The 16237-nt window shown below is 40.3% G+C and overlaps 1 protein-coding gene across 1 annotated transcript in view; it reads right to left on the bottom strand.

Moving 5' to 3' along the window:
* Positions 1-16237, bottom strand: part of SPATA7 (spermatogenesis associated 7) — an 87036-nt gene that overhangs the window by 27191 nt on the left and 43608 nt on the right. The window contains exon 5 of the mRNA XM_042460531.1: positions 7519-7652. Within this exon, the coding sequence (XP_042316465.1) occupies positions 7519-7652 (134 nt within the window). The remainder of the gene's footprint in view (positions 1-7518; positions 7653-16237) is intronic.

Below are 16237 nucleotides of genomic sequence, written 5' to 3'. Positions count from 1 at the left end.
AGAAAACGGTAAACTGCAACAAGGCAACACATCTTGTTCCTTGGGGATTCTTTCTATGGCTTATAATCTATACTGGAGTATGAAACCAGAGGAAAGATACTGATGGAAGAGCTAACCTTCAAAAAACATGCATATCTTTCACACAGATCCCAATGAGTGGTGGAGGTGCTATTGAATAACCCTGACAGCACAAAACAAACCACAAAGCGCCCTAGCTTTGACTCTCTTCCCAGACATCATGATCTAGTCTAGAAAGATACTGCAATCTGCACAAATTGGGTATGTTTTATTGAACAGGAGAACTTTGTAACACTTGCTTAACTTGATGAACTGCAATATTCCAAGGGCACAGTGGTGTTTTTCAATTCAGTTAGGCAGCTTTCAGAATTAATATAGGAGTGTAAAAACCGATTTAAGGAATAGTGGTAGCTTCATTCCTCTTTTAAACTAACTGCAATTTGAATCTGGGGAAACCATGGTTAATCTTAACTTTGAGCAGTGGACACATCCAACTTTTAAACCATAGATACAGCAAGTTAGATTTTTTGCTGCTCCAATGGAAGGACCCAAACCAATGGATTCAAGTTACAAGAAGGAGATTCTGGCTCAATATTAGAAAAACCTCAGGATGATAAGAGCTTCTTGACAGTGAAACAGACTATTTTGGAAAGTGGTTTGATGATTTTAATCAGAGCTTGGATGGCCATCTGTCAGGCATGGTTTAGCACTGGATTCCTGCACTGGCAAAAGGAAGTGACCTCTGTAGTTCCCCCCTTTATGATTCTGTGAGTATCTGGCCCAAGATTTATTTATGTTCATTTTTATTCTTCGTCTCAAAAACAGAACAGTCTCCAAGACCTTTCACCAAATGTTGTTGAAACAAAATTTGTTATTATGATTTTATTTGGAAAAAACCCTAATTATTAACATGGTTTTCCACCTAAATGATTATTTTTCATATAAGTCAGATAAAATATGACCGTAATCAAGAAGATGGCAAATTCTTATCTGGAACAAATTAAGACATCTGATGACAACAAAAACATATTGATGACTTTACTGCATGACTGGTTTGGTACATAAAAGGAGAAAATGTTGATGCTGATTATGCCTAGTATATTTATCTTCTAACACAAGTATCTATTCTCCTTAATTATATCATGCTAGATTCATGGGAAGGACAGAATCAAGCCGTGTGCATGTTTACAATGTAAATAATACTTCCCATTTACTCATTCACAAATGAGATTATAAGAAAAAGCATTTGTTGATGTGTATGAATTCAGTTTCTGAACAGTTGCTAGGATCCTACATCTGCACCATGTATGATGCAGGATTTTAGAATCTGCTGCAGTAGTAAATACTAATGCCAATACTAATAGATGCGAACTCATTGAAGCATGGAAGATGAGGCAATAATGAGATGCCAAGATCATCATGAATCAAAATGCTAATGAGTATCACTTTTGTTAAAAAAAGAAAGAAAAGAAAAGAATGGACGGCCAGATGAACAAACCAATACCGAGAATGCGCTAATTTGAAAAGACATTGATTTTGTCAGTTATCCAGGAAAAATGTCTGTTGGTAAGAGATGAATATACAAACTAAAAGCCAAGATGTTTCCATTCATTCATCACTAGCCGCTCATAATACCATATGATACTTATACAATACGAATTAGTATATTGCAATTTAGGTGTCTCTTCATTACATTATATTAGGTGTCTCTTCATTATATTACTTGAATATGAAGATTCATTATCAACTGCTATACTGACTCCCTATAACCAAGAATATTTAATCTATAACAATCTATAAAGAAGATCAGTGTCAACTAGTATGTAATCTCTATCTTGTTTGCTTAGAAGCATTATAAAAATACTTTAAAAATAATATAAAATCTAGAAATTTAGGGAAACCCTCCCTGCAATCTCATATCCCACCATCAAACAGGTAAAGAAATCCCTAATTATGTACCTTTGCATAATAACAATTTATTTATTTTCTATATTTATAGTCTGCCCTATAGCAAAGTGCTCAAGGTGACTCACAGCAATGATTTTAAAAAGTTAAAATGTAATGCACTCTACAACAATTAGAATATAATATGCATTAAAATATGAAGGACCCTGGGAAAATAAACTGACATGAACCTATGTTGGATGCCATCTTCCAGCTGCTAAAATTCAGCTGCAAATTTGCCTTTACTATGGCTCCATGCTTCAAGATGCAAGCAAAGAGCCAAAACAAGTATGAGCTGGATCCAAACACAGAGCTTTTGCCTTTAGTCTCCAGCAAACAGCAGGAGGGCATAAGTGAACAGTGAGCTGGAGGGGCTTGAAGCTCAAAGGAAGAGAAATGCTATCAGTTCACCTGTGTTTGACAGTAAATTATGTTAGTAGGAGCTTTATATGATGTATTTGTTGATGGCCTGTATCCCTCAGAGAGGTAGATTTATGCCTCATGCTGAATGCTACTAGAAGTTTGAAGTGACTTTCTACACTTCTATTCAATTCTTTGCTTTAATGGCTTGATCCTAATCACATTTGATCAGCAGAGGGTTGAAGAATAATATTCAATCCACCTTGCTTCTTGCCCCTCACCAACTGCCTACATGTACAAAGCCAGAATGACAACCAGGTGGTTCTGTTTCTCATTTTAGTTTGTGTACTGGTGTAGTTGGATGTTGATGGTGGATGGTCTGTATGTTGTCTCCTTTCCTCCAAATAGTCCAGTTGTAAGGGTAATGCACATTACAGATGCATTGTGTTTGGCAATAAGAGGTTATCTTAATACTGTTCTGCACCACTGAAGTTAACAGTACCAAATTCTGGGGCAGGCAGCTGCAGTCCCAGTGCAATTATATGATATTGGATTATTCACAAGAACATTCCACATACATTAAAATGAGGATTGGAGTCACATCTGACAGCCACATTGTGCCACTTTCAGAATGTTTGACATATGTGAGAAGAATCTCCTGTGAGCACCAATATAGCTCTTGCTAATGAAAGGGCAGAGAGAAAGCTTGATATAGTGGTTTGAGCACTGGACTACGTTTTTGGAGGTCAGGGTTTGAATCCCTGCTCGGCCATGGCAACCCACTGATGGTCTTTTCTCAGCCTCAGAAAGGCAAAGACAAACCCCTTCTGAACAGATCCTGGCATGAAAGCCCAATGATAATTTTGCCTTAGGGTTGCCGTAAGTCAGAAACTACTTGAAGGCACACAACAACACAAAAGGGCAGAGAAATGCAGGGCATCAACTGAAGTCAATTATATGTTTCACTGGAGAGTTAAGGGGTATTTAACGCAGTGGTGCCATTTTTAGAGGTAGTCCTATAACTAGCATCAGCTGGCATTCTGTTAGGGGCATATGCAGATGTAAGTAAATCTATGTTATGCATGTATATGTCTCTTTTTGGTCACAGTGGAGATTAGTAATCTCTTTCTTCCTCTGTAATAACCAAAGGGCCCCTTCCAGACTCACAGTTCAGCTGCTGCACTACACAGCCACTCCATAGCTGCGGGAGAGGATAATGGGATTGGAGGAGCATCCGGTTACAGCCTTGTATCCAGACACAGAATGATTTAAATCATCCAGTGAGACTCCCAGAGAGCCCTAGTGGATCTCAGAGGATGATATAATCATTCTATGTTTGACTATAAGGATGTATCCAGATACTTATCCAACTACACCCTACTCTCCATTAGCTACTGAATGGTTGTGGGGAGGACTGTAATGGCTAAATGGTGAGCTCAGGTGTTGAGAGGATAGATGTAGCATAGTTCCAAATGTGGATCTATTATGCTGCATTACGTCACACAGGATCTTGGCCAAAGTGTGGTATTTACTACTGGCAGGCTTTGAAATACCATTTCTCATTTTGTCTATTTCAAATGTCTAGATTGCAAATCCGTTTCTAAATCTCACAAGTGTTTTATTAGCAATTTGTGTATTGCAAATCCCAAATTAGCTCAAAATCAATAGTCTGTTAGCAAGTATTTCATAGGATCTTTTTCAAAGACCTTCCAAAGATATGACAATCATCTTGATGGAAGGAAATAATGGTGACTAAAAGACAGAACCTGCATCTTTAATTTAACATCCCTCCTTTTCCCCCTCAAAACCAACCAACCGAACACTCCCCCTGTCCCACCCCACAAAGCCAGGAGAAATTTTTGTAGCTCTAACCACTACCAGTCATGAATAATATTCTGAAGTACTGTACAATGGTTCTCTAGAAATGTAATAATGTTATCATTCATGTTGTCAGCTACCCAATAGTCACACAAGGCTCAACCAGCTAATGACCAGTATTACACAGCAGCTGGATGTAAATGCACCCTTGTGCATATTTTAAACAGAAAATGAATCCCATCAATGTCTAGCTTTCTCTGACTGCTATGAAAATAATATTATTCTTCCAACTGTTAAAAACCTACACATTGCTAATCAACAAAATTAGCAATGATGGCCACTTCAAATATGTGATTTATTTCATAAATTGTGCACATTTAAATATAAATTGTCAAGCAAAACAAGTTTATGAATTTAGATAACAAATCTTCAATTAAGTTTATAATTTTTATAATGAGTTTTGGGAGAAAATCAAGATACAATGAGCTAAAGTACTAAATCCCCCAGATTAAAGTGAGTGAGATAAATATGCATTTAAATCTTTCTCACTGAAATTGATGGAGTTACTAAAAGTCTTTTCTACAACCTGCTGTCTCTTCCTTTTTCCCAAATATGTTAGTGATTGTTAGTAGTTCTTTCTTCATGGAAAGTGTCTTCTTTAAGTAAAGCTACTAGCACTTTCTTCATAGCTCAACCACCGAGTGATGACCCTTCCCCATATACTGTATCAATCATATCACAACATTTGCATTCCCCATTTTCACATTGTCACATCTTCCTATGTGGGTTCCGATGGGTATACAGTTATCTATGCTCTGATCCAGCTAGGCCCATATGTGTATGGATGCTAATTTCTGAATACATATCTTGAGTTGCAGTAAGAGTAGCCTGTGCAAGCATGTTCTGCATACACATTTCCCGAGGCCAAAATATGTTATCCAGGAAGACATCTGAGGTAGAGGGGGAAGGTGAGATGTGGTTCTGAACTTCAGCTTCCCCATTTCTAACAAGACTGGCATTCTTGGTGGATATGCATACACAGAGATGCCATAAGCAACAGCAGAAACATTAACCAGATAGGTGAGCATGGCTTCTTGAAAGCTCATCTCTAGCTATGAGGGAGACCATTTTGCTTGTTGCTTGCTGAAATCTTTGAAGTGTTGCCTTTACCTCTCCTCCAGCCATGAGAGGGAAGGGGGACCCAGCGCTCTCCTCCCGTCTCCCGCCCAAATTCCAACGAGGATCAGCTGGAGGACACTATGGCAACCGAGGCTAGGACTTATAAGACTCAGGGCTTGCCTCAGGAAGACCTCTCCTCCAGTCATGAGAGGGAAGGGGGACCCAGTGCTCTCCTCCCGTCTCCTGCCCAAATTCCAACGAGGATCAGCTGGAGGACGCTGAAGGAACTCACCCTCCCTTAGAGCTCGTTTTAATTATTTAATTGCAAGTAATGTTTATTGTTAGTTTTTCATTTCACCTGTTTTGCTTTATTAATTGCCATGTATTTTGCTATTTAATTTGCTGCTGATTTGCTATATTTTGTTTTTGTTATTTACTGCTATTGTTGATTGTTATCTTATTTTGTTGTTATTGCTTTACTTTGTATTATCCCTCTGTTGTAAGCCACCCAGTGATTGGGCGGCATATAAATACTACTACTACTACTACTACTACTTCTTCTTCCCTTCTCCAAACTGAGCCTGAAGAAGCCTTTGGGCAGATAACAGCACGGCAGAGCTGATGAGTGTTTTTCCAATTGGAACCATAGGTCTCAGCATTCCAAATGGGGGAAATGAGCTGACATTCCAACTAATGAGTATTTTATGATGCAAATAAACCAAACATAAAATGAAGCTTAATTCTTCAGCAACCGATACAGAAGAATTATGTCTGGTTCTCATTTTGAGAATACAATCAATTTAGCACTTGTAAAATTAATATACAAGCCAGAATGCAGTTATCCTTCAACATTCATGAATTTTCAATATAGTACACAAAACAAGCAAGCAAAAAATAAACAAACCTCATTTTGTCCCATTTTTTTCTTCTTCTTCTACATCATCTGATTGCCTCTCTCCTTCAAGAATTAGAAGGGGATATGACGGGTCTTTAAGGAAGTACCAGGTGCCCCTGCTTATTCAACAGATTAGGGCTCAGAGCACCATACAATAATATTAATAGTGCCATACAATGGTTCTGCATTTCAACATTTTCCACTTTCTGACAGTACTGTGATGTCCAACCTGTTGAGTGGGAGAATGCCTTTAAATGAATATAAACAAGGATTCCTAGGTATTGTGTAGTACAGCTTTGCTCCATATGTAAAGAACTGTTTGTACAAACAGAATCAAGCATATTCCATCAAAAGACCCAAAGGTAGAAAACATGTGGCAAAATCAATTTTTTTAAAAGGGATATTAACATTGAAAACAAGCAAACTACAGTGAGCCCTGCCCTTATGCGAGGATCCATTAGCCCATTACTTCTTCCAGGGCGCATGAGGGGCTTTTCTGCTGCGGTTTTCAGCGTATGATGAAAGCTGCGTATGCCACGCCTGCGTAAAATGTGGGCGCACTGTATACATTTCTTGTATTGTTGAATATTCCCTGACCCCAATGACTACAAATATAAACACAAATGAATACCCACCAAAAACAAATTTCAACTTCCTCTCTGCAGGCCATACTACTACTACGTAAGACAGAATAAAAATAAAATAAAAACAAAACAAAGCACAAGAAACGCTTATTTTGTAGGATATTTGTTGAACCCAATGAATTCCAATATCCTTCTAATTTTTCAGAAAATTTCATTTTTTCATTAAAATACTGTAAGCAACCTACTAATAAGCAAAGCACATGACTATGCTTCATCATGCTTCTTGAAAAAATGGCAGAAAAAATTTAGTCACAAAACAACTGGGACAAAAATGGTCACATATAATCTGCTATGATATTCTTTGCCTCAGGCTTAATGCCTGTACTGTTGGATTAGTTTTGTGTAGATTCTGCAACATAACATGATGCAGAGGCACTAGTGGAGGTGGGTTACAGTCACAAACAGATGCCAAAATGGGAAATAACAAATATAGGGTTGGAAAAATGAGACAATAAAAACAAACAAACCCAAATTGACAAATTCTTCTACTATTATTCAGTATGTAGTTAATTTACAGTAGTAGTAGTATTATATGTTCTCAACTTCTACTTGGTTCTGAAAGCTGATTTGAAGTACATGTACTAATCAGGAAAAATTGTTTTGACAACTTTTTCCCAGAGCAATTTACTGTGTGGAGGTTCAATAACGTACTGAAAACAACTTGAAGAAATAATTCATTGACAGCAAAGTTTAATTTAAAATAATGATAATTACACCCACCTTTTTATAGGAGGCTGACATAGGTCTTCTGCTCTCCCTGGAACTAGATCGGGACATATTTCTAGATGAAATCATCTCCTTCTCACACCTTTCTACTTCTTTCCTGAGTTTCTCTCTTCTTTGTTGATCTGAAACTTGGGGAGAAGGGAGGAAAATGAACCAGAATTTAAAATGTGGGGATTCTTATTACAGTTCCTTTTGTGATTATACTGTATTATGAGCTGGATGGCCTGAGAAAATTCAAAGTCACTTTGAGCTAGACTCCAGTTTTGTGGAGTAGAGTGACAGAATGAGATGAATAATCTTTACTTTCCAATTTATCCCGTCTTTAGCACTTTATTAAAGGCAAGCAAGATTAGCAAATTAAACATGTAAACTGACACATAATTTTGAGACAAACCATTGTGTTTCATAAAATAATCAATCAAATGTAGCCCAAAGGTCAGGACCTTTCTTTTCCCAGCACTGAATTGTTAATAGTAATTTTAACCTTACTGTTTGGAGGTGACTCATTCATTCTGGGCCAAAGTCTCAGATGCCAATGAGGCTACTAAATTTATGTTAAGTGATCTCTGAATCATTACTATGAGTGACACAATAAATGTTTTTTAATTTAAATTGCCGGTTAAGATTTTGACTGCATCTCTTACGGGTATATACATGCTATCTTGTTCTTAAAATTTATTGAACTGCATATGGAAAAGGCAATATGTATAGAAGCTACGAAGAATTGGTTATACTCAGTTATCAGTTTGATATATTTAAATCTATGACCCAAATACAAAGAAAGTAAGTTGCACGTCCCATTGAAATTAATGGTACAACTGAAAGACATAGGTCCAAAACACACTGCACAAATAATCCAGTTTGAGACTGCTATGGCTCAATGCTAGTGAAGTCTGGGAACTGCAGTTTTGTGAGACATCTTGCCTTCTTTGTCAAAGAGCTCTGGTGTCACAATAAATTTCAGTTCCCAGGATTCCCTAGCACTGAGCCAGGTGCGGTCTCAAACTGGATTATTTGTGCAGTGTGCTTTGAACTACTGTCATATAAGCTTGGAAAATCAGTATGCAAAGGAATCTTGTAGGTACCTTTGAGACTGAAAGACAGAAATCTTTGTAGACTTGTGCCTATTTCCATAGATGCATCTACAAATGCTTATGCTACCAACTTCTCTCTTAAAATTAATGGGCATAAATGAGTCACCACTTCTTTGGGTATGGGTCAATGTATTATATACTGAATCTACATCATGCATTTTTCTACTTATGCAGATTTACACATGTAATACATTTCATCCATAAATACTCACAGAGAATGGTAAGAAATACAACAATAAGAGCAGGTTGAAGCAATACTGTTATGTCAATGTGGAACTGTTTCAAGTACAGTGGACCCTTGGTTCTTTCTCTTGCAACCACAGGAAAGTGCAGGGAACATCCTGTGCTTTACGTTAGTCAGATCTGTTTGATATACCTTTGGAGGATAGCAATGGCAAACACCCTCTGAAGAAACTTGTCAAGAAACCCCCATGATAGGTTCACCTTAAGTTGGAAATGACTTGACGGTGCACACAACAACATCCTCCTACTATGCCATTTCTTCTTTTTTAATTAAAGAATTTCAACTTTAAAAAGTCTGCTTTGTTCTTGAGGGAGTTGGCGGGGAGCTCTGATCACACATCTCCATGTCAAGGTCTATGAGGGACTCTGTAAATATTATTTTTTCTCCCAGTAAACCTGAAGGAGAGGGGGAGGGTGATAAGCCCTTGTATCCCTCAGGAACCCAGTGAAGGAAAGGGAGACTCACTCTCCAAAGGGTTATATGGCAGTGCTACCAATCCTGCTGCACTGGGAAGGGGCGGGCATGTTTGGGGAAAATCCAGCCACACACCAAGCTCCTATTTTGCCCCAGGCATCATTAATGTCACAGTGGAAATAGCCACCAGCTCCTAGCTGTCTAATACCTGGTTCCAAGAGTATCCTCAGAGCCAATGTATTATGGGAAGCCTGACCTAGAAAACCACCTGCTTTGTACGGACACGTACAGCTAGCAGCATTTTCTTCTGTTGCGGTTACTGACAATTTTTCTTTCCTTCCACTACTCCGGTATTCTACTGTGGATGCACTGTCCCGATGCTGTAGGTATGATTTCCAAGTAAAACAACAGGATTCCAAAAACAGATTTTACATTATATTTTTTTGTGGGTTTTTCAGGCTATGTGGCCATGCTCTAGAAGAGTTTATTCCTGATGTTTCGCCAGCATTTGTAGCTGGCATCTTCAGATTATTATCTATTGTCAGCCATCAGCCTTCGGGGGTGGAGGACCTATTAGGATGGTCCACCCTCGAAGGCTGAAGGAACCCAAAAGGTTCCAAGAAGCCCTAGAGGGATATATGGTTGGAACTGACGGCGACTCTGTTGATGCCCTGACTAACATTTGGGATACAGATCTCTCCAAGGCTATACACAGTATCACTCCCAAGCGTCCTTTTTGGCCTGCTTCCAATAAGCAACCCTGGTACACGGAAGATCTCAGGGAAATGAAGCGGGCCGTGCAATGACTAGAGCGCAACTGGCGAAGACACCAGCACTTAGCCGACAAGACACTCCCTGAGTCTCTTTTGAAGGCTTACGGAGTGGCAATAAGTACAGCAAAGCATTCGCTCTATGGTGCAAGTACTGCGTCCGTGGAGTCGTGTCCGGCAGAGCTGTTCACGGTGGTGAGGGAGCTGACACAACTGCCCCCCCAAACCCTATTCTAGATCCTTCTAAAGCCTGCTGTGACGAATTTAACAACTTCTTCATGGATAAAATCTCTCGGCTAAGGACCGATCTCGACGCCAGTACTTCTTCAGATCCTATAAGAGAGGTATCCAGGGATTCCGTGGACTCTGTTAAACTGTATCACTTTGAGTTTGTGAGTACCGAGGAAGTGGACAAGAATCTTCGTAATGTTAGGAAGACGACATGCTCTCTTGATCCCTGTCCTTCATGGCTGGCAGCACAGGGGGGAACGGTGGTCACTTCTATGCTACGCCGTATAATTAATTCATCTTTCAGGGAGGGACATTTTCCATCAAGTTTAAAATCAGCAATAGTAAAACCTTTGCTTAAAAAGCTCTCCCTGGACCCCCTGATTTGAAATAATTATCGGCCTTTTTCGCTGCTGCCTTTTCTGGGGAAGGTGATCAAGAGAGCAGTTGCTTTCCAGCTTCAGGGGATCTTGGAAGAAACAGATTTTCTAGACCCATTTCAAACCGGCTTCTTGGCGGGCTATGGAGTTGAGACTGCCATGTTCACCTTAGTCCAGTGCTTCTCAATTATTTTCTGTCATGCCCCCCCTAGGAAGAAGAAAACATTTCGCACCCCCCGCGCGACTGTAAATAGTATCATTTGTCTATAAAATTGTTATAAGTACACCTCTGCATAACAGAGCCTTGCGCCCCCCCTGGGAGGCCCGCCCCACTATTTGAGAAAGGCTGCCTTAGTCGATGATCTCCGTCTGGGCATGGACAGGGGAAGCGTGTCCCTGTTAGTGCTTTTGGAAATTCAGCAGCTTTTGATACCACTGACCATGGTATCCTTCTGGAACGCCTGAGGGAGTTAGGTATCGGGGGCACTGAGCTCCAGTGGTTCCGTTCCTACCTCTCGGGTAGATTCCAGAAGGTGCAGCTGGGGGACGTCTGCTCCGATAAGAGGGTGCTTACATCTGGTGTCCCTCAAGGAGCCATTCTGTCCCCCATGCTATTCAACACTTACATGAAACTGCTGGGAGAGATCATCTGGAGACACGGGGCGCGGTGTTATCAGTACGCTGATGACACACAAATATGTTTCTCTGTGTCTCCGACTGATGCAGTGACTAAGGATGGCATCTCTCCTCTAAATGCCTGCTTGGAGTCGGTAATGGGCTGGATGAGGGAAAACAAACTCAGTTTGAATCCAGAGAAAATGGAAGTGCTAATGATAGGTTCTCCCGGCCTGGGGGGGGGATATTTGTCCACCTGTCCTGAACGGGGTCACGCTCCCCCTGAAGGACTCAGTTTGCAGTCTGGGGGTGCTTTTGGACCCGTCGCTCCAGCTAACTTCTCAGGTGGATGCGACGGTCAGAAGCACCTGCTATCAGCTTTGGCTGATACGCCAGCTGCGACCCTACCTAGACCGGGGGGACCTTGAAACAGTGGTACATGCCCTGGTAACCTCTTGGTTGGATTTCTGTAATGTGCTCTACATGGGGCAACCCTTGTACCAAACCCGGAAGCTTCAGTTAGTACAGAATATGGCAGCTAGGCTGGTCACTGGATGCTCCAGGGCCGACCATATAACACCAATTTTGTATGATCTCCATTGGCTGCCTGTTTGCTTCCAGGCACAATACAAGGTGTTGGTTATAACCTATAAAGCCCTAAATGGCTTGGGCCCAGGGTACTTGGAGGACCGCCTCTCCCCATACGACCCGCCACTCAGGGCATCACAGGGAGAGTTTATTGAGGATCCCTTCTACAAGATAGGTCAACCTCTCAAAGGGCATTTTCCATCTTGGCCCCTGGGATCTGGAACACCCTCCCCGAGGAGCTCCGCACCGCCACCTCCCCCTGGATCTCTTTAAAAAGGACTGAAGACCTTTTTGTTTCATCAAGCCTTCCCTGATTTTCCGTGATATGTGTGCCCCCCCCCTATATGATTGAATCTTCGAGTAAATGGCTGGCTTGGTTTAATGTTGATTTTATGTATACGTGCACTGTTGTGAAGTTTAATTATCTATTGTAATTTTTATCTTGTATTGTATCGTTATTGCAATGTTGTACACCACTGTGATCGAATGGAATAGCGGTATATAAATAAATTTTATTATTTTATTATATTATATTGATTAGTGTGTGATGTACAGGATTCTCTCTGCACTGGCAGCCATAAGAAAGTGTGCAAAGAGTTTCCATTGTTTGTCCTATATTGCTATAGGAAACCCCTGATCTGAATATGACTCTATTATGTATCTGTTTTTATTGCTAATATTTTTACTCTCCTCCCTCTCCTGCTCCGTCCCGTCTCCTGCTCAGACTCCAACAAGGGCCAGCTGGAGGACGCCATGGCACGGAGGCTAGGACTTATAAGTCTCAGGGCTTGCCTCAGGAAGACCTCTCCTCCAGCCAAAGAGAAGGAGGGACCCACGCTCTCCTCCCGTCCCTGCCCAGACTCCAACAAGGGCCAGCTGGAGGACGCCATGGCAGCCAAGGCTAGGACTTATAAGTCTCAGGGCTTGCCTCAGGAAGACCTCTCCTCCACCGAGAGGGAAGGGGACCCAGCGCTCTCCTCCCGTCTCCGCCCAGACCCAACAAGGGCCAGCTGGAGGACGCTGAAGGAACTCGTTGTCCCTTAGAGTTTTTTTAATTGTTTAATTGAAAGGAATGTTTATTGTTAGGTTCCCCCCCCCTTCACTTGTTTTGCTTTATAACTGCTATGTATTTTGTTATTTAATCTGCGGCTGGGATTTGTATATCTTTTATTTGTTGCTACTGTTTTGTTGATTGTGAATTAATTTATTGTTATGTTTTAATATGCTCTATATTATATCTCTTTTATTTCATGTTTATTGTCATTGCTTACTTTGTAATTCCTCTGTGTAAGCCGCCCGGACCGAGTGATTGGGTGGCATATAAATAAAATATTATTATTTATTATTACTTATTTTATATGTTTAGCATATTAAGAATAATTGAACTGGAAAGGACGGAAAGACAATCTAGCCCAATCCCTTAATGATTTATATAATTTTGTATTTTTGAATTTATTTGAAGTTTCTGCTCAGATCTTTGGCAAAAGTACAACCTAGCTTATCACACACAGTAAAAATGGTTTGCACTTGGCCATGAAAGCCAAGATCACAAAAAAGGGTCAAATTCTAGTTTACAATCCAGATTTCAACCTAGGCAATCAACACCATAATTTAGTGGTCCTGATTTGAATGAAACATTTAAAAATTTGAAAGGAGAGCCAGTGTGGTGTAGTGGTGTTGAGTGATGAACTCTGGAGATCAGGATTTGAATTTCGACTTGGCTATGTAACTAACTCAGTGACGTTGTGCAAGTCACATGCTCTCAACCTCAGGGGGAAGGAATGGAAAACCTATCTGAACAAATCTGCCAAGAAAAGCCATGATAAGTCAGACACACTTGAAGGCACACAACAACAGGAGGAAAAATAGAAGAGCACATACATTTTTTTAATAGCAACAAACTGTATTTTGACATAAGGCTAAACTAATTTCTCAGTTTTCGTGATCACAATGTCCAGACTACACTCATATAGTCTGAAGAAAAGCTGCCAAATTGATAGGTGTTTCACATCTACTATAATCCAGACATGGGCACTGACACCTGTTCCATTTGGCAGAGCTTTTGTTAGATTCTGTCACACTTCTGCAGTGCGAATCCTCCAGCCGTTGGTCTCAATCAACATGCCTAGAGTGAGTCACAGCTTAGATGTTACACATTTTGTCTGCTATTTTAAGGCAGTCAGGTCATTCTAAATCCATACCAGCAGGCTTGATGCTCTCACTGTGGTATGGCAAAATGCCTGCTTTCCACTGGCTAAAATACTGGTGTGAACAGCTGAGACTAATGACGCTGCACATGAAAAACATATTCACTTTGTAGAGATAGTTGAAGCTGGAATTGTGTTTGTTCTTAAGAAGCAACAATTGTAAAAACAAAACCTGTCCAACACCCCTCCACAACTCACATATCAACAATAATAAATATTGGATTTAACCAACTGTGGACAGAAAATGCAGTAATATGGGGGGGGGGAGAGAGAACAAGAGATCTAGTGCAAACAGGCCAGAAGCAGTCTTAGGACAACTGTGGAGGTGGCAGGAAGCCTGGACTAGCAGGCGCACATACTGTAGGCTCCTCTGCATCTGATTCTGCCATGCAAACGAATGAGCAGGAGTGAATGTGTGCCTAGTGGACAGGGCATATCACTGCCTCCGCTGTTGTGTTACGCCACTGTATATACAGTTGGCCCTCCAGATTGGTGATTTGACTTTTGTGGATTTGATTGATATATTCTCTCTAAGAATCTCTAGGTCCTCCAACGCAACCTCTGCTGAAAGTTGACCATACAGTTATACTGTAGAACCTAGAAATTTCCTGGAGAAACATTTTCTATGCATTGGTAGGTCCTCCAGTGTGATTCTATGGTCAGTGTTGATCAGAGATTTCCACTGGAGGACCTGGAGATTCCCAGTGAAGTGTTCCCACACGTAAATAATAGTTTTTTTAATTTGCATTTTCCCCACATTTCCAGGGGTCCTTCATTCCTAACCCAAGCGAATGTGGAGGACCATGTATAAAGACATAAGATCCGCAACCCTTCAGTGAAGTTGAATGTGAACATTTAGATGTCATGTCGGGTCTCAAAAAAATTTCAGATTTTGGACAATTCAGATTTTGGATTAAGGATGTTCAACCTTTCCTTAGGGGTCTTTCTCTGTGTTGAAATCATACTACATATGCTGCTGTATAATGGGGACATGGCTATCAGGACTGAAATGATTTTGCATCCCACAGGGCAATTTGAATCATAATTCTGAGGAGACAGAAGAACCGATCAACAAAGTTGGTGCAATCTGCATGCCTATGGAAACACATTTTCCCTGCCTGAAGTAGTCTTCTCTACTACAGCCTACACAACACATCAAATTTGCTGAATGCACACAATCATCGAATGATGGTGAATCACAAAATAACACAGAAAACTAATAGGTCTGTACTTGAAAATAGAATTACAGAAGTAATACCATTTTAATTTGACAAGTTCCTGTCTAACAGACTGGCATTCAGCAAGCTCATGATTGTTCAAATGATTAAAAGAATGTGTTTTAACGTACACTTCTCTATTATGCTATCACCTGAATTTTAGAAACACAGAGGCATTATATCTGATTATTATTTCAGATCAAGCAACACTTACAGTGCCATCTGTTAGACCAATTCCAGTAAATGAATGAATGCATGCATGAATGAATGAAGGAACAAGCAAAACAGGCGGGGACCCAAGAAAGATGGTTGGTCTCCCATCAAAGAGTAGCAGCAGGTATAAAGAAGAGAGTTTAAAATTCAACTATATTCTATTCAGTATGGACTATTTTAATTAGGTGAGGTCATGGTGGGATTTGCTCACCTCTGGATTGACCTGTTGCCTTATTTGGGATTTGGAGAAAGTTTTTCCCTAAGTTAAATTAACCAGCCACCAGGAAGGGATTTTACTTTTCTCTGTTGTAATAGGCTGGCTTGGCACCTTACCTTATCTCTTTTCCACATTTAGGCAGTTCAGCCAGGAGATTTTCCACAATATTATAGGGCAGCTCACTTTAAATGCAGAAGCACTTCTGTTAAGAATGAGGGAAATATTTGAAATTTCCCCAGCAATTTTGTCCTTAAGAAATGGAAATCACTACTGTCACCAGCTAGTGGATACTCTGTAATAAGACTGCCTAGGTGTTAAGAACAATCATGGCAAGTAACCTTGAACATTAGTGCTTATCAACATTATTTTACCCAATGTCAGCTTCATATTGTGAGTCTAAATTTTTTAAACCCTGTCCATTCATTCATACCTTCAGACAATACAGATGAAAGTTAAGATACTCCTGTACATGATGGGATGGCTAGCAGAAGAATCCAGTTGCATAACTGACAGGTAGCAGCAGATT

Source organism: Sceloporus undulatus, chromosome 1 (assembly GCF_019175285.1).
Source record: "Sceloporus undulatus isolate JIND9_A2432 ecotype Alabama chromosome 1, SceUnd_v1.1, whole genome shotgun sequence".
Lineage (NCBI taxonomy): Eukaryota > Metazoa > Chordata > Lepidosauria > Squamata > Phrynosomatidae > Sceloporus > Sceloporus undulatus.
This window is presented reverse-complemented; position numbering and strand designations above follow the sequence as displayed.